The sequence below is a fragment of the Bactrocera oleae genome, chromosome 4 (genome assembly GCF_042242935.1).
Source record: "Bactrocera oleae isolate idBacOlea1 chromosome 4, idBacOlea1, whole genome shotgun sequence".
In the NCBI taxonomy this organism is placed as follows: domain Eukaryota; kingdom Metazoa; phylum Arthropoda; class Insecta; order Diptera; family Tephritidae; genus Bactrocera; species Bactrocera oleae.
Genome location: NC_091538.1, coordinates 38,810,576 through 38,830,644, shown reverse-complemented (window position 1 = coordinate 38,830,644; position 20,069 = coordinate 38,810,576). Strand labels below are relative to the sequence as shown.

General features: G+C 35.1%; 1 protein-coding gene across 14 annotated transcripts in view; it reads left to right on the top strand.

Moving 5' to 3' along the window:
* LOC106618443 (uncharacterized) overlaps window positions 1-20,069 on the top strand; it is a 75,111-nt gene that overhangs the window by 47,743 nt on the left and 7,299 nt on the right. For 7 of the 14 annotated variants that reach the window (XM_036362167.2, XM_036362168.2, XM_070109015.1 and 4 more), the window contains 7 exons: window positions 1,639-1,710; window positions 1,850-1,927; window positions 3,504-3,643; window positions 5,071-5,153; window positions 5,302-5,834; window positions 8,574-8,979; window positions 10,023-10,529. In XM_036362167.2, coding sequence (XP_036218060.2) covers window positions 5,079-5,153; window positions 5,302-5,834; window positions 8,574-8,979; window positions 10,023-10,502 — 1,494 coding nt within the window. In that variant the 5' untranslated portion in view covers window positions 1,639-1,710; window positions 1,850-1,927; window positions 3,504-3,643; window positions 5,071-5,078 and the 3' untranslated portion in view covers window positions 10,503-10,529. The other 7 variants (XM_036362179.2, XM_070109020.1, XM_036362188.2 and 4 more) reach the window with 5 other exon arrangements.

The window sequence follows — 20,069 nt, the reverse complement described above, 5'->3', positions numbered from 1 at the left end:
CAATCTCTTTCTATTATGATGCACAAATATAATAAAGCGATAAAATTAAAATGGCATTTAACATAAATCACTTACAATGACATTTTAGCTTGCACAGTTGGTTTTGGTGTAAGTTTTTGTGCTAATATTCAAATTTTGCAAGTTTTGCGCGTTTTTGCGCACAGCTACGACAATGATACTACTGGTTGCATCATACACGCAACTAGCATTACCGAAAACTATTTGATGCATTGCATTATCCTAAAAATCCTATCTTACAGTGCGAAAATGGGCGAAATCGGACTACAACCACGTCTATATACCGAACACCGAAAGCGAATATGAGGACCCCAGTTCCAATTGCAAACTTTATATTGAAAATATCGTTCAATCTGAAAGTATATTATTGAAATTCTGAAAAATTACAAGATGAAAATATCAAAACACGAAATATGGGTGTACATATAACTGAGAATAACCGAAAACAAAGCATATGAACTGTCAAGCAAGGTGACGAAAGTTTCGGCGGGAATCTATTGAAATGTTTGCAAACATAGTTTGCTAATGATTCCAGCATTCTCAGTAGAATGCCAAAAATTAACCAGAAAGTCGTCCTCGTTTGCGGTATAAAATAACTAGGGGAAAGTATGGGTAGTATTTTTTCTTGTTATTCTTTGAATTTTATGGATGTTGTACTATATAAGTAAAACGAATTTATTTATTTTAACATTTTAATTGCTGTCTAGAGCTCTTTCTGTAAACTCGCAGGAACCTCAACTTAATAAAACTTTGTCGGCTTCGCTTCCATCACGTGAAATTCCACTTACTCAAAGCCTTGTAGATGCTATTTTTACTGTTGCGACATAATAATAAATTACCGGACCAAGCTACGTACATATATTTAAGATAACTCTTCGCTGTTTAAATGAGACGGTTTCTATTGCTGCTGCAACTGATTTGCTTATAGCGACTTTCTCCCTGATTTTAACTCCCTCGCTTAGTAGAATTCCAGGATGGATATGTTCACAACTTGTCTTCTTATGACACTCAGTTGTAGATGTCTGATGTACTGCAGATTTTGCTGATTTAAGTAGTGCATATACAGTGTGTTTAGTTTATCCATATGTTGAGATAGCTTAACACCTGTCGCGTTGCCATTATAAAAGTTAGTGTCGTATATCTACAGTCTTTGACGATTATAAGAAAAGTTATGTTGTTTTAAGCGTAGGTATAGGGTTATTTATTAAGGAATACATTACATTATTACAATGTAGAACTTTTACCCAGCTACTGACATGATATCGGCTCCTATTAGGTTAGTGAGGAGTGGAAAATGTGGAAAATTAAACACCACAATGCGCCACCTGTTAAAATTGATATTAAGAGCTCAAATTTTACCAAAGCTTTTTTGTCCTTCGAGCCAGCGATTTTTAGTTGAAGTTTAAATTTTAGGAATTAATAAAATTTCTTTGTCAGTTTTTGAGATATCCGAATGAAGTTAAATACATAGGTGCATTTTGATATTCTATTGCTCATTACCCTGTTTAGAGTATAATTATAGTATAAAATGTTCGGTTACATCCTCCATTTAGCCCTTCCTTACTTGTTTTTATATGTCTACATAAAAGTATCGTCGTAATGTGATTTTAATATTCACAGGGACTACAAAGATGTGCAGCTAGAAATACAAATGGATTACATAAGAGACCAGTTGGAACGCAAGAGCTACAAGTAAGTATTGAATACCATATACAAATAAGCAACAAAAACTGCCAACAAGGTTGCGATCAAAAATACATGCCGAAGGAATAAAATCACGACTATGATTAATTTTCAAAATTTTTCCAATTTCATCGCTTATCAAACTTAGAAGAATTACCGCGATTAAGATTCTCAAAGCCCGCAGAGCCAAAACCAATAAATGACTTCATAGAATTTAATCCATCTGGTAAGTTAGTTAGCAGTTAGTTTTAATATTGACCAATTATTTGTTGAAATTAGCAAAGAATGTTAATAAATAAATATTAATAAAATTCATTAATTCTCTGAAAACAGTACCTGTACGAAGCATACATTAAGGAGCAACAAGTCCAATGAATTAATACCTAAGTATAGAAAGGATTAGTTGAAAAATATATCCAATATGTAATCAGCCGCAATGACGCTCAGTGGGAGAAACAGATGAAATAAAAACTTCAGCAAATATGACAATTATACCTTCACAAAAATTGGAATAAGAATAATTTTTGTTGAAACGTAAATTTTTACATTTTACATAAGTATCAAACTGCTCTACTTAATATTTGGCTCGTTTCGACCTATTCTAAGCCATTTTCACGTATTTGAATACAACTCGATATTACCGCCTTCAAAATATACTGCTTTTGAGCGAATGCAAGCATGTCAACGTTAATCCAATTTTCAATACACTTGTTATAAGTCTCGGCTGGGATGGCCATCAGTGCTGTCAGTGAATTTAGGGGTTTTCGGTTCCGGCTCATTTTTGGAACGTCATTAGCTAGATTGTTGGATATTTTCGCCGACATGTTTACAGACCCACCTCTAGTCACCAGTAATGATGTGATTGATGTAGGGTTCTCAGCCACATTGTCAAGCGACCTCTACTTTACGTCGTTTTTTTCAAAAGATTCAGGTCTCTTGGTACGATCAAGCATTGACACGCTTCATACCTATAATATTAACCAAAATGGTTGAGTCGATCCATAAGAGATGTTGAGATTCTCTGCTATCTCTCTGTCATGATTAACAGAGGTGGATGGACGACTCGCATTAGGTAAGTGTTCGATGACTTCACGACTTTGAATGCTTTGTAATACATAACTATTTGTGTTCGTGATAAAGAAGACTCTCTAAAATACTTCAGCAACATTTTTAACGGTTCCGTGGCCGTGATTCCATTGAAAACACAAAATTTCAAATAAACTCGTTGTTCAATTTTTTTACATATGGAGATCAAACTTCACACGAACATAAAAAAAGTCTGGGAAAACGTTTATAGTCTGAAAAGTTTTCCCTTAAGTCTTTATTTCAAATAAGGCTGATTATATCTTAAACTTTAGTTCATCTTTTTTAGAAGCTTTTGACAGCATCACAATGAATGGGTTGTTGAAATGAATAGCCAAGTTTTCGATAGTGTTTTTACGAGATTTTTGGAGTGTTATTTCAAATTTGAAGATCTTTGTTTTTGGCTTCGAGAGCTTTTTCTGACAGCTTACCAATCGGAAGTGTTTCTGCAGCATGTTTTAGAATTTTATGGACAGATGTAGGCAAATAAAACCATGGATAGCACTTCGCTTGCCAGAGTTATAGAAACTAGTATTGGCCGCAGATAAAAGAACATCGCATGGAATTTCTCTTACGATATGCGTACATTTTTTTGTGTGTTTTTTCTTGACAATTTGTAAAGTTATGTTTGGGTCGTCCAACAAGTGAATTTTTTTCTTGTTTCTTACTTTTCTCAACATTCCACGCCAATTTTTCGAAAAAATTTTTTATTTCCTTAGATATATTAGCGCTCACTTTATCAATAATATTGCTGACCGCTGACATCATAAGCCAACATCGTCATACTTGTACATACAGTGGCACGAATTTGAAAAAAAAATCAAATCAATCAAGTCAGTAATCGAATTTTTTCTTCACAGTAAGTATGTATAGTATACCCATACGCACTTTGCATTTGTGTTTCTTTCTTCATTTTATAGTTTATATATTTACTTTTTTAAGCTCTTTCGAGAATAAAAAAACACACATATACTTAACAGACTATTGCAACCAACTAATTTGGTACAAGTTTGTCATTGAACATTTGATTTAAAAGTTGTCGCAAGCTTTTCTCTTTGAACGTTGCTGTAGACTTATACCTCCACCGCCAAAAAGTTTTTTGAAAACTTGAACACTGACATTTGTTAAAAAAATTAAATCAAATATAATATGCGGAAATATGCGGCTCAATTTGGACAATTTTGTGGCGAAAAAAAACATGACTAATTTAAAAAAAAAACCATTGATAGCAAACACGGTCGAACCTCAAAAGTTCAGCTCTACGAAAAATGAGTTTATTATTGTAGTAAACATACATATATGTATTTATAAAGTCAATTGCTGTTGGAAGCATACAGCGCTAATAGTCACTCAATTTCTTGCGTATCAGGTATGAGAACGCAGTTTAGCATAAATCCAGTATTCTTTAATAGCAATAATATGAGTTGGTTGCTCTCTTTAAAGCGATAATTATAATGTTTCTCATAATGCAAAAGTTGTCATTTTCAAAATGATATGAGAGTAAATATTATTCGATTTTGCCTCCATTCCCAGTATACTTGATGTTCTAGTACAGTTTTGTTAATGAGTTTATTATTGTAGTAAACATAACATATCTTAGAAACACTACAATTAATACTGAATTTTACTTAATTTGTTAACAACAACAACATACTTTTTTCTTTACTTAGAGGAACAAATAAAAATGCGTACCATAAACGAAAGTTATAGGCAAATTTCAGCGGTTAGCAGCAGCTGACAGAACATTTGTGTATTTGAAGATTTGCAACTATGTATTCGCATATTGAGAGAATAGCGAAACGAAAAGTTTTCTTTGTCAAATCGGATTACAAAACGGTAATGGCGCCAAGAACAAAGCGGAAATTTTAGCTAATTGCTCCTATATCAGCCGTTGCTCCCATTGTGCGACGGTATGTTTGCATATTTGAAGGTGGCCGTAGTTGTCGTCTCATTTCTTGTTTACAGCTAAGAGATGTAATTTTTAACGAACCGAAGTTATTTTTTTATTATTGTGGTGCGAATACAGAGAACATTATTGTAGACGATTTTATTATTTTATCATATAGGTTTCTATCTGGCTACGGTCCTTCCGATATAAAAACAGAACAGAGTATAACTACAAAGCGGGCTTATCGGGACTCACCAACATTTAAATCAGGATCAGGATAATATATTTAAAAACAATTTATTCTTTATAAGTTTTTATATATATTTCTATCATCTATACATAGTTATGAATGTGATCCCATCACCAAATAAGAAATACTATATTTTCCATCTTTCCAGGTGACATAATGGATGACATAATTTTTCAGAGCTCTAATCAAAATTCCGTATATGTGTTAAATTCTAATTATCGATATTATGGGGTAAGGTAAAAAATAAGTTACTTAACATATATGCGCACAAGTTCATATCATAATATTCCTATCACATTTTCATCTTCTCAAACTCATGCATTTTCCTAGGCAGAAAATAATTTCACTTATAACCTTTGTTACGTTTTCGCTTTCTTAGAACTTCGCCCGCCTAAATGTGATCGAACCTAATGACGCGATCAGTAAAAATCAGTCACATTGTCAACACGCATCGCTTACGAATTCTGGCAATCACAGTTTTTCTACGACTACTCTGCCAATGCAGTATAAACTACGTCATTTTGGAAAGTTTTGTGATGTTCCGGAAGCAATCGAAAATTCTGTAACGACAGCACCTACTACAACAATAAACCCGCCTGCAACGACATGCTTGGCATCTACAGATGTACTTCAAAAATTCTTCAATTGCAATTTCGTAGCAAATGTCGGTGGCTGCGACAGTCTTCATTCAATACATGCCGATTGCTGTAGCGGAGGAGCAGCTGGTGCCTGCACAGATACAAACCCGATGCAAAATACTTGCAAAATCAAACCCAATAACAACAATAAGAAAAAGAATATTAACTTAAAACCTTCCCTAATCGCAAAGAAAACGAAATTCCGAAAATTCATTGAAGAAGAAAAATGGAAGACCAGCGATGAATGCATTTTTGAAAACGAATACCAGAATAAGTGAGTTTGCTATTGCGTATGTACTTATATCCACGAATTACTCCAATATCAGTAATAATCAAATATGATATTCTAATACTGAATTGATTGCGAAAAGTTTCCTAATGGACCTAATTCGTCTCACCTTCATTAACAAGAGAAAATATTTCAATACCCTTCAATTGCCATTACTATATATTTATTATAACATCTTTCAAAAATATATAAAATTCTCATGTAACGGTGTTTGTTGTCAAACTTCTCCATAACGGCTGGACCGATTTTGATCAAATTTGGTATGCTTATTGGGTAGGTCTCAGGATCGGCCAACATCTATTTTTCATACCCATAAACGTTAAGGTTGGTCGAAGCCAAAAAAAGTTTTTATACTCTCGCAACCTGTTGCTACAGAGTATAATAGTCTTGTTCACTTAACGGTTGTTTGTATCACCTAAAACTAATCGAGTTAGATATATGGTTATGTATACATACATATATACAAGTAACTTATCAGGATGAAGAGACGAGTCTGCCTGTCTGTCCGTCCGTCCGTCCGTCCGTCCGTCCGTGCAAGCTGTAACTTGAGTAAAAATTGAGATATCTTTATGAAACACATGTTTCTTGGTACCGTAAGACGGTTGGTATTGCAGATGTGCGTAATCGGACCACTGCCACGCCCACAAAACGCCATTAATCAAAAACAAATAAATTGTCATAACTAAGCTCCGCAATAAAATACCAGACTGTTATTTGGAGCACAGGATCACATTAGGGGGGGCATCTGCAATTAAATTTTTTTTTTAGTGGGCGTGGTCCCGCCTCTAATAGGTTTAATGTGTATATCTCCTAAACCCCTAATGCTATAATAACAAAATTCACTGGAAGCAAATGTTTTTAGCACTTCTATTGACGGTGTGAAAATAGTTGAAATCGGGTGGCAACTCCGCCCACTCCCCATATAACGGTACTGTTAAAAACTACTAAAAGCGTGACAAATCAAGCACTAAACACGCCAGAGACATTAAATTTTATCTCTGAGATGACTTTATAGGAACCGCGTTCAAAATTAGACAGTGGGCGTGGCAAAGCCCACTTTTAGGTGAAAAGCCATACCTTGAGATCTGCTTAACCAACCGGACTACAGCCACGCCTATTTCCCATATAACACCATTTTCAATTCCATCTGATTCTTTCACTTTCCACTATGCAACAATGATTATATCGAGGTAAAACTTTGCTTGAATAATACGTTTAAAGTATGCCACCTTGTGACCAAAATTTGTCTAAATCGAACCAAAACTGTTCAAGCCCCTAAGTACTAGATATGTGGACCCCAGTGCCTATAGTTGACCTTCTACCGAAAATATCAGCCAATCCACAAAGAAATCTCAAACGAGTATACCATTTGACCCTACGAAAGTATAAAATGTTCGGTTACATCCGAACTTAGCCCTTCCTTACTTGTTTTTATATACGGTTTTTTTTATTGATTTTTCAAAAGATGATAACTTTGTGTACATTTGTAGGATTGAAGTCAAATATGCGCCGCTTTGTTCGTAAACTTGTTGCCAACGAGATGCCAACTTCATTATACCCCTGTCGTGAAGGCTGCGTCCCTATTGGCAAAAAACTCGGAGAGACAATTTTCATAGGCCTCTCTTGAGGCCAACTTCTCACCATTAGGCGCGTTCGCCATGGACAGGAAAAGATGGGAATCACTTCCGAGCTCCCGGAGCTTCTGGCGCGTCACCAAAGACGTGTGTGGAGTGGCGTTGTCCTGATGGAATACAATTCGGCCTCTGTTGATCAAAAATGCTCTTCTGGATGAGTGCTGCCTTCAAGCGGTCCAGTTGTTGGCAGTAGAGGGCCGAATTGAGCGTTTGGCCATAGGGGAGTAGCTCGTAGTAGATGATTCCTTGCCCATCCCACCAAACACACAGCAAAACCTTCCTGGCCGTCAATCCGTTCTTGGCCACCGTCTGGGCCGCTTCCCCGAGCTTTGACCACTACCGTTTGCGCTAAGTGACCCATTTTTCATCGCCATTCACAATCCGCTTCAGAAACGGGTCGATTTTGTTGCGATTCAGCAGCGATTCGCAGATGGAAATTCGGTCCATCATGTTTTTTTGCGTTAGTTCGTGTGGCACCCAAACATCGAGCTTCTTTTTGAATCCAAGGTTATGCAAATGGTTCCAAACGGTTTTTTGGCTTATCTTTAGTTCCTCAACAATTAAATGAGTGCTCACGTGACGGTCTGTTTCCACTATTTCCATGATTTTATCGCTAATTTCGACGATGGTCGTGGTGCATCTTTGACATCGAAATTACCGGAACGGAACCTAGAAAACCACTTTTGTGCAACACGTTCGTTTACAGTATTGGGCCCATAAACTAAATTAATTTTTTCTGCCGCTTTGGCTGCTTTTTCGCCTTGATCGAAGAAAAATTGTAAAATATAGCGAATTTTCTCTTTGCTGGTGTCCATCTTTGACGAGCGCTCACAACGTACTGAGTCAAGCAATCGAAAAACTGTCAAAGACAAACTTCGAGCGCGAATAAACACATTTTCGGCGCCGTATAGTATGACATGATGCGACACGCAACTCTAGTACTATGGATAATAACGCCATCTCTTAGATAAAAACCTTTTTACTTGACCTTATATATTTAACTATACTACCATAAGCCTCCATTCCATGCATTCCAAAAACTATAAATTTTCACTTATTATTATTTCCCTTTTAATTCATTTCATACCAGCCACAATGTTCGTGTCGATTTTCCCGGTTCCAGTAGACTCACTGAATTTCGTACCAACTCAAGTGTGAAGGAATCAAATACCGCTGAGTCAACTACACTAACCGCTTCAATGGCCGCAATGACAACTTGTGAGCCGTTGAACAACATCGTCAAGCATTACTGGAATAGAAAAATGAAGACGAATACAGCGGAGAGCGGGAGAAAGAAATACCAGCAGCAGAACCAATCGAACAATTGGAGCGGAAGTGGCGAGAGCAACAATCAACAGCAGCAAGCCCAACAACAACTGAAGGTGTTGAAGTCAACCCAGCAACAAAAAACCAATTATGAGCTTTACAAGGATGCCGCCGATTTGCTTGGATTGCCTTGCACACTTTGTGATAACTGCCGTTGCCTCGAATGCCAGGTAAGTCAGAGTAGAACATTAGACATGAAGTACTAATATACAAGTACCTCTGTGCTTAGAAGAATACACAATAAATTTACTTAATTTTTGTCATAGAATATATACGTTAATAGTCAATCAATTTCTTGCGTATCAGGTATGAGAACGCAGTTTAGCATAAATCCAGCATTCTTTAATAGCAATGATATGAGTTGGGTGATAATAAAATACCAAGGCATCTCACTTATTGCCGAGATGCTCTCTTTAAAGCGATAACTATAATGTCTCTCATAATGCAAAAGTTTCCTTTTCAAAGTGAAGTGCTGATAGAATTTAAAATGCTATTATATCGGATATAAGATTAACTATTATTCGATTTTGCCTCCATTCCCAGCACACTTGATGTTCTAGTAAAGTTTTGTTAAAAATTTGTTCAAGGTTTGTTAAGTTGTAAACATACGGTCACGTTTTTTGAATTAGTTTTAAAAACTGCTGATTAATTTAGATAAGAAGTTAGATAGTTTGTGGAATATACACATACTTATGATCAAATTTAATTATATAATATTACCTCTTAACATAGCAATGTTTTCACAAGTTTCAACTGTGAAGCATTTTATTTTTACTACAAGAAATAGGCTTGATTTATTTGTCACACCATTTTAATATAATTCAGTATACTGTACACTATTCTTTACCAAAATAAAAACAAAAACAAAAAACTTCGGCTGCACGAAAGCTAGATTACCCTTCATAAATAAAGAAATTTCCATACAAGAACTTAATTTTGATCGGTCAGTTTGCATGGCAGCTATATGAAATAGTGGTCCGGTCTGGATATTATAATATGTTCGGAGATTATAACGATGATTTTGACAAAAATTTTGGCGGTTCCGACAAATGACTAGATTCTTAGAGAGAAAAAAATGTGTGCAAAATTTCGGATGGATATCTCAAAAACTAAAAAAATATATTTTATTGTTTTGGTGACATTTAAACTAAGTATATTTAATCTTTGTGTGATCCGAAAAATATTGAATTTATACTATACATTTCATTTATAGAGCAGCTACTTCGATTGTGATGACTCGGACAGCTTCGCAGAAGTATCTAACTCCGATGAGTACGATGACGATACCATGAACGTATTTAACAATTCGTTTGAGCTCTTGATGTATGCTAATTGCTACAGTGATGATACGATGACAGTCAATGGAATATCGACAATAAAGCAACGACAACGGCAAAAAGTGGTTCGTTGTTCCCAAGAGCAACGACAGCCTAATTTCACTTGCGCTGATGTAAATTGCAATGCAAGAGAATTCTGTGGTGTTGACCGAGATAGTTACAATATGGCTGTCAACGGCGGCGAAGAAGCTGCCAATGGCACTGAAGGAACATACGTCATCAATCAAAATGGACTGCACTCGGTACAGTGCAATGAAGGCAATGAACTGGAAAATTGTACAAGTTTAAATGGGCTTAGTTTGAGGGATGCCAATATAGATATGCCGCTAAGCACTGGAAGCGAAAACCGAGGATAGAAGCACGTTTGTGGACACGTTGGAGAGGTAAGGGAGAATATAATTTTAGAGGTAAGGGAGAATATAATTTTAGAGTTAAGTAAATTTCTTTCTGATTAGATTAAGGCAGGAGGTTTATCTTTTAATTTAAGTGAGAAAGTTATATTTGACGATATTGGTCATATATGGTATTTGATGAAAATTAAACTAATTAAAAAATTAAATTTAACTTTTACATATCGAAAATAACATAACATAACCAAAGATAAATTAACCTCATTAAATGATAAGTACATGTTTTTCTAAGAACGAATCCTGTATAATTTTAGCAAATTAGCCCTTCTTCTTTATATATTAGTGGTATTCAAACCAGTTTTGTTAATTCGTTAGTCGTTATTCGATAGTTTTTTACGTGAATTTTTTTGTTTAAAATTACCATATTATCGTTTTTCGTTACTTGGTAATATCGAATCAGCTGCAATATTAAAACCCTTTTGACAAATTGTTAATTTAAAGCTATCGACACTACCTTATGTACATACATATATGTATAACTGAATCATGGATAAAAGGATAAAATTTTTATTTATTCTCTGGAATAAATATACAAATGAATCCTAATGATTTTTAAATAAATAAAATAAGGGGATGACGAGGAAAAACAAAGGGATCGTACCGCTCGTGCTCGGATACTTATAATTGTCAGCTGTTACGCAATTTGGCATTCCTTTTCATTTTGAAATCCCTTTCGTGGTTGCAATAGCGGTCGGATTCAAATGAATATTTACAACATGTTCGTAAATTTGAATTTTATTTTCTACTAGTTTAAACCTATGCCTCCGCCGGAAGTTGAGAATGACATGATATCTGTATTGCTTTTTTAACAAAGAACAGAAGCGAGTAAAGATATGACCAATCGAAGACAGCTAATATAATGGAATAATTAATTTGGCAATCTACCTTTTTTACTGACTTCGCAAACCGTTTAAGGGATAGTACATACACAGTGGCGTAGCAAAGGGGGTGACACTGACCCGGTCTCTCAAAAATAAATCGCACACAAAAATTTCTTTTTCGGGGATTCCTCCACTAGCACTATCTCAGCTCTATGTATACGGTTACTGTTTGGGTGTCTCTAGATTTTTTTAAGTTTATTGTAGAACGGGATTTTACAGAATCTCTTCCAAATTTATGATTGCACTGAAATTGTTCATAACGGTTTGAGTGTCCGTAGCTTCATGTGAGAGGAGTCTCAGTAAATTAAAATTAATAAAAAACTTTTTGCGGGCAACAATGACCCAATCGCGGCTTAGCAATCTTGGTACAAGTATATTAGCCATGAAATACGAGGCAATACAAAATAAAAATTTCGATGAAGTTGTTATTGTGTTTTGTTATTTCTTCAATATTATAAATAATAAATGGTCCATGTCCCTATATAACATTTATTGATTTTGACTTTCCTTGGGGTGACACCACCAACTTCCACGCCACCCAAGGTAGTTATGCCACTGTACACATAGTCAATAAAGTTTGCGTTCACCCTACACATTTTTTTAATTGAAGTAAAAACCCAATGTTAATAGGTAATTCAATTCAAAGTTCCAAGAATGTATATTCTTATTTTCGTTTTTCATATAACGGGGTTTTAGTGTAACAACAACTAAATATAGGTACCAGGAAGTCTGCGTTCAGTTTGCTTGAATTGGAATTGCTTTAGTATTTTTTATTTTGGAAATACCGTTACTTTTCATGAATATTTTCCTTCAGACTTTATTAAATTATTAAATAGCACGTAAAATATGAGTGTGTTTGAGCTGGTTAATAATTATCGTAATACCATGTTCCGACCAACACTTAATCACGAGGTTAAAGTTATTGAGTAGATTATCTCAAGATATCAAGATTTCGCTAAATAAAAATGATACTTGTTAATCTCGTCACCGAGGAGGATTTGTGGATTGACTAATATTTTCGGTAGAAGGTCAACTATAGGCACTGGGGTCCACATATTTAGTACTTAGGGGCTTGAACAGTTTTGGTTCGATTTAGACAATTTTTGGTCACTAGGTGGCACACTCTAAACGCATTATTCACGCAAAGTTTTACCCCGGTACAATCATTGTTGCTTGATTTGTTTAGTGGAAAGTGAAAGAATCAAGTGGAATTTAAAACGGTGTCATATAGAAAATAGGCGTGGTTGTAATCCGATTTCGCCCATTTTCGCGCCTTAACATAGAAATATAAAAAGAATATTATGTATCAGTTATGCTTTTATTATTTTTTAACATTACCGTTATATGAGGAGTGGGAGGGTTTGTCACCCGATTTCACCCATTTTCACACTGTCAATAGAGGTGCTACAAACATTTGCTCCCAGTGAATTTTATTTATTATAGCTTTAGCGGTTTAGGAGATATGCACATTAAACTTATTAGGGGAGGGACCACGCCCATTTAAAAACAAAAATTTAACTGCAGATGCTCCTCCCTAATGTGATCCTGTGTACCAAGTAACAGTCTTGTATCTTATTGCGAAGCTTAGTTATGGCAATTTATTTGTTTTTGATTAATGGCGTTTTGTGGGCGTGGCAGTGGTCCGATTACACCCATCTGCAATACCAACCGTCTCACGGAACCAAGAAACATGTCTACCAAGTTTCATAAAGATATCTCAATTTTTACTCAAGTTAGAGCTTGCACGGACGGACGGACAGACAGTCACCCGGATTTTAACTCGTCTCTTCATCCTGATCATTTATATATAACCCTATATCTAACTCGATTAGTTTTAGGTGATACAAACAACCGTTAGGTGAACAAAACTATTATACTCTGTAGCAACGGGTTGCGAGAGTATAAAAAGGGAAATTAGTAATGTAGAGTGAGGCTGCCAAAGCCGATCTAATAGAGTTGTGGCGCGAAAAAATTACACAGCTTCGTTAAAAACAGCTGTTTTATAAATCTCCAACGGCAGTAAAAACAGTCTAGATTAGTAAATAGATTAAATGTTATCTAATAATTTCAAATGTTTGGAGAGAAGATGGTATAATACTGCAATCCTGTTACTAACTTCATACTTTGTTGCTGATACTCTGCTGTAATGCACTAATTATTTCGCGCGGAACTTAGAAATATGATAGATAGAAATGTGTATGAAAATTTTAACGTATATAATTGCAGACGAAATGTTAGAAAAGGAAGGTCACAATTTGATAAATAAAGACAAAAGAAGATTTTTATTTAAAGAATACTGCAAAAAAATTAGAGTCATAAAAGTAATATTGAATTACTCTTAATTTTACACTAAAAACAAATAACAAATTATATCGAACATAAAATTTATATTTATTACAAAATTCACCTACAATTCCTCCTACATTTAAGCGCACATTCAAAATTTTTACGCTAGTGATGGGCAACAGATTTATAACAAAAGAGTGTGTGACGATGGCAGTGTTGGCAGATGGTAGCAGAAGGTAGCAGGTAGAAGCAGTGGTGCAAAAAGTATGAACGTTCCAAATGAATTCCTGCGACGGTCAGTGACTGCCCTTGTGCCTTGTTAATTGTCATTACAAAAGCTAGGGGAACCGAAAACTGAAGTTTTTTGAATTTAAAAGTTATGTCGGAAGGCATGAGAGGAATGCGAGGTATGAAGATATCTTCATCTGCCAATATGCCAAACAAAATCGTGCTTCAATAATATTAGAATGAAAATTTTTGACGATCAGTTGAGTTCCATTGCACAATTTAGGTGTTCTCAAATTTCTAAACATCATTATTGTGATCCAAATTTCAGAAATAATTAATGAGACGGCATTCCTGATGGTTCCAGCGAATTCAGAAGCACTACAGGGTAGTTGACAGCTTATTTTTGATCAATAACGGTATTTCTCGAGAGGCACGTGTTCATAACAGAAGCTTGTCCGGACTTTTTCCGAATTTCTGAAAGATTAAGAGGTGATTTAAGCGCTGAGTGAAAAATCCTACCGCCAGCTAATAAAGTAGCTGCGATACCTGATGACGCTACAGCAAGCGCAAGTCTGCCTTTTTTTTACTTCTGTAAGTGTAAAATTGATGAGAAGAAGTTTTGCCTGTTCTTTCGGTTGCGTTAAGAAAAAAAAATACCTCCCTCATTGCAACTTATTCTACCAAGTATGCGTTGCGTTGTCTTCTATGTCGATCTAGGCTTTGTTGTAAATAATATAAGGCGGCTGTAAATCAGCTTTGTTGGAAGCTCTACGAAAATGTAGCAGATAATCTTCACTCAAAAGTCGCATGCATTTCTCACAAAACCTTAGGATCTGACGGAAAACAGGTTGTAAATATTATTGCACACAGAAGACGCATTTGGGGGGGGCATTCTTCTAAAAATGCTATATCCCAATGTTGATCATATATAGGTATGTTGAGCAGATCTCGCCTCCAACAGTTCTCAACCCTTCAAATGATATTGATTTTTTCACGACATGCAGAAGCATTCATAAGTGAAAACATTCAGCGTTGGAAGGGTATACTGTGTACATGTGTAGGTCAAGAGCATCACTTTTTCTTGTCGTTGTACCAGGTACTTCAGCATCTTGTTTTCTTTGATAGTATTGTTTTTTTTTTGATGCTTTCCACATGTAGTACTGCTAAACTTTTGGATACAACCACGTCTTAGCCAACTGATCTTCTGCACATAATTAAAAAAAATAACTGTAAGGGTGATATTTGGCTGGTTAGCTGCTAATTGTGCCACATTCTGAGCTGTAAATGTAATGCTTTGTCCGTTTTCCAGGTGCACGGCGAAATTCTTCGAACTGCTTCATTACTGGATATGTACCATCCCATTTGATATGAACTTATTTCATCATTTTCGTTAGTGACACCGAAAATTGCTCCCTAAGTTGATGTATTTGCAAATATATTTTACCGATTTCACAGAGTTGCAATATCAACGTTAATATGAGCCTAAAAAGTTTTCGAAAGCAGAGGAGTGTGTGGTTTAACCCATCTGTTGTCAACCTGCACTTTCCTGTGTCCTCCGTCTTCAGATCTGTTTCTTTGTCTTTTGCCTCTTCTACAGAGATGATCTTGTCAATGTAATCAGAATGAATTTTATCTTTTTGCCGGATGAATATGTGAGTATGCGATAAGCCTCTTTTCTGCTACTCAATCGTATACATAAAGCATCGAACTGTAAAATGATCCGAAGTAGAGCATAAAAAAGCACAATACCTACATGTTTGTTACATATAGAGAAGTTTGTGTACATACCGTTTCTAGGGAATGCATACAGTCTTTATTTTATAATGTGATATGTGAGGCGTAATTCAGCACTCTGTCTTACCTATAACTTACCGACTGTACATAGTAGTTTTAGTGTACAACGATGAAGAAGGATACCAGAAAAGGGCGTGTCGCATGCCTATGTCTAATCATGTGGTAATGCTTTGTTCAACATTTATCGAATGTAACGAAAGAGCGTTTTATTTTTATATATACAATTTTTTGTATGTAATATACATAATATAATAGAAATATTTGAGAAAAGGGTGAATAACGATAAAGATTAGCTTATCAAAAATCAATCAAATACAAGAATTTGAGAATGTGATATGGTAGGGAATGCAGACTCGTATAGTACAAAGAGCGACACCAAAAAGAATATGGCAACCACTACATTTTGTATGTAGGATAATTTTCCATAGTAGTAGAGGTCAATTTGAAAGGTGAGTGTGTTTCACAGCAAAACAATTTGTTGAAAAGACTGGCATCAAATCGACGCAGTAATTGTCAATGTTTATAAGCTTACCATAAAATGAGCCTTAAAGTACTTATTTCATTCAGAGTTTATTTCTGGCGACACGAAATGCCAAGAAAGGATATTATTTATTTATCTCAGGGCGTAGAAAAGGGGGCAAAGAAAGTACACACCACAAAACCTATAAAATATTGTATATTGTGCTTGTGTGTAGTAAATGTTTGAAAAAAAAGGAAAAGTAAAGGAAATGAAACAATCAGCAATTGAGGAAAGCGGACACAGAAGAATGCAAAACCCTCAACGTGCAAAAGCGTAATAAGTTCCTTGACAATGTTCGCAATCGTAAAATTATGGAAATAAAACAAAGGGCATTTTTAGTGAATAGTCACGAGACAGTCATCGCAAGCGCCATGAAAGATTACGCGCTTAACGAAGGATAATCAAATTCACATACTTATTTATGTTGATATATACATATGTATAGTACATAGCCAGCATATGCAAAAGTAGTACTTGTATATATGTATATAGACACATGCATTCGTTTAAGTATGTACATATATTTATCATATTTAAATTAAAATAAAATAAGTCCCAGTTCACACTCGGACTCTTTTCTCGCCCAAACCGATTTTTTGTGGGCGAGGGGATGCATCGGTTTGCATTTTGATATGCAAATATGTATGCATAGAATAATAGAAATATTTTGAAGAATTGTGAATTAAATACTCAAAAGTATTTAATTTAAATTATCATTAACATTTAGCGGTATTAAATGTAATAATATACGAGTATACATAAAATAATTCTAATAAAAATGGTAACTTTACTTCTTTATATTTACATAAAATATTAAGATTCTGTCATATTTATTTCTTTTAACCGCAAAGGATTTAGTTCGAATATCATTTTATTTAAAACAAGAATTGTAATTAATTCAAAAATGTTTTATAGTCAATAGAAAAAAATATGGAGTCAAAAAATTATGGATTTTTAATACTTCCCGAAAGATTGGGAAATTCCTGTTATAAATTTGGTCTTGAAAATATAAGTAAATTCCCGACTTAAGTAATTCTTTGCAATGATTAAGCGGGTATTATGCATTATGTATTATGCACCAACCCAACATACAAATTAAGTATGCAACACACTCTAAGTGTCGCGTAGCCGAACCGCAATTGCGAAAATTGTATATTGCTGGACTCTTTTTGCTCGTGTGAACGCACAGAGCGACACCAAAAGAGAATTTGCCGATAATGAGCGATAAAAGAGTAACCATGTCAACGCAATATAAGACAAAGCCATTTACACTCGCCATGCGATTTTAAAACATATAGATTTAAAAGCATAATAACAAAAACTCTAAATACTGTTTGAAGCATCAGTATCCGACTCCCTTTAGTAAGAAACTGTAGCAAATTGCACATATCAAATTTCGCCTGAAGTATAAAACTTAATATTTACAAGCCCCGAATAAATCCCAAAGGAGCGGAAGTAAATCATATTCCACTCGACATTGACTCTCTACGTGCCGCTTTGGCCGCTATATGTGATGCCAAAGCTCCCACATTGCAGATGTCCACAAAAGCGTGCAGCAGCGAGTGCTAGTGCGTGATGAATCTGCAGCTCCAGCGGGGCATTAATTAAATCATCACGGCGAGTTGCTGTGTTCTACGCGCCCACCACTTTGCAAACTCAATGTGCACTTTCCTGTGACCCTGATACAACTTGTACCATGTAATCAAGCATGTTCCATATATTATTTGAATAAAATTGGTGACTTTAGTAATAAATAATAGATCTGTTTCTAAGTGTGAATTAGACTTTGTCTGTTTGTAAGGCTCAAGATTCACAAGATTGTGCCAGACCTTGAACATTTGACCTCTTAATTTTTTTCCTGGTCATGCACACTTTTCATTTTGTTGCTGACGCTGGTGTACCTGCTACTTTCATCGGCTACTCTCGCAGATTTTCACTTGCGTTTTCATATTTCAGGTGTGTGATAACATACACTTGTATGTGTCAAACTTTGAACTGGCTACAGTCTAAAAACTTGGCGGGTCACAGTGGATGCCTGATCATCAACACAAAGTAAACCCTTAAAATATGGCGGTTTCTGTCCTCCGTTGAGCGCCATAACTTAACAATTGCTTTTTTTAGAGCAGTTTTAATTATAGTTTTAGCGCATAGTTTCTTTATAAAATATATTTTTGTATCTTACTTGTATATTTATGCTTATGTGCCCATACTGAATATTCAAAACCTTGAACTAAAACAGAACTAAATATTATTTAATAAAATCATTGAAAACTAATTCAAATAGTATAGCTTTCGGTACATACTAATTGAAAGCCTATTTTATTACCTTAAATAGTGCATTAAATGTGAATACTGAAGTACCCTCATTATTGCGGAGCGCTAACCACCTTCTGTGAGCTTGGATAATAACTGACCACGAATAGTTTAAAGGAAACGCCCTTGTGATTGCTAAGTATGCTCTTTTCGGTTTTATTTATTGAACAATTTACATCGATAGTAATCATTGCATACGAAATAAAATTTAATTTTTAATCGAATAAAAAAAGATAATTTTATATGGCTGATGACGCCGCAAAACAAAAAAGCCGTAACGTAGAGGATCGCTGTCGAATCGAATTGTACCGCGTCCTTTTTGTTGCTTGGCGGTGTGGGGTGTCGTCGTATGGTGACATCTTGCTGAGTGTTGTGGTATTATCAGGTGTGGTGTGTATTAGTAGAGTGCGCCAGTTTTTCTCCGGTAGTGTGTTCATGTAGAGGGAGGCTTAACTCATTTAATCATAATGCAATTTAATTTAACAGAGGGTGGTCTTATATTTACTTAAAATAAAAAAAAATTCTGCAAAGATATAATTTAGACGTACTATGATAACTTCTATACAATTCAAGTTGTGTATCTTCAATTGTGACGTAGTTATAGGTATCACGTTTAATTTTCCTTAGAGAAGAAATACATGAAGCAAGCTATCATGATACCTCAATTTACACTCAAGTTAGAGATTTCCCGGCTAAATAATCTGCTTAGCAAAAGCAGTTAAAAGAAAAATACTTTTTTCGAAAGTGATGAGAAAAAGGCTTTTCATAACATACCTCGCGTCTTTTTGTGACAGTACGTATATAAAAAATGACACTTAATTTGGACTAACCATTAATAGGTGTCATTTCGTTTTCCATGTCTACCAAAAAATAAATAATTTGCATGACTTTTTTCTTTTTCTCAACTTCAAATTCAATATTTTCATAATCTATTCTAATCTAATCGAACGAATTATTTTATTGCAAGTTTGCTTTAATGTTCTTTATAAAAAAGAAATATTTTGTTTTAGTTTGAGTTCAAGAAATCCATAATAAAAGGCAAATCATTTTTCCCTGTTGGGATGAGATTAGAGTATTTGATCGCATTATCACTTTACTCATTTCCCATTAAGAAAGTGAACAAAGACGCGATTAATTGATTTCAAGTACACGATGAAAACAAATAGTTCTATATATGTAAGGGGATGTGTGTGCCAGGTAAAGCTGCAATAACACTAGTCAACGTGGTTTACTAAAACTACTCAAAGTAGCAACAACGGAAACAGTAAAAAAGTGTTCAAGCAATTAGTCGTAAAGACCCTTGCTAAGGCTCAATAACTTATTTCAGCCACATTGCTTAGCTTTCTCTTTCGCCCAAAGCCACATAGTTATGTGCGAGCACTTACAGTTCCTGCCAGACAATGGATAAAGTTTGCTATTGTTCCATAAACAAGCCACATTAGTGCATCATCCTCCCCATCCCTTCCGCTGTCTACGTCTTGCCCACACGAT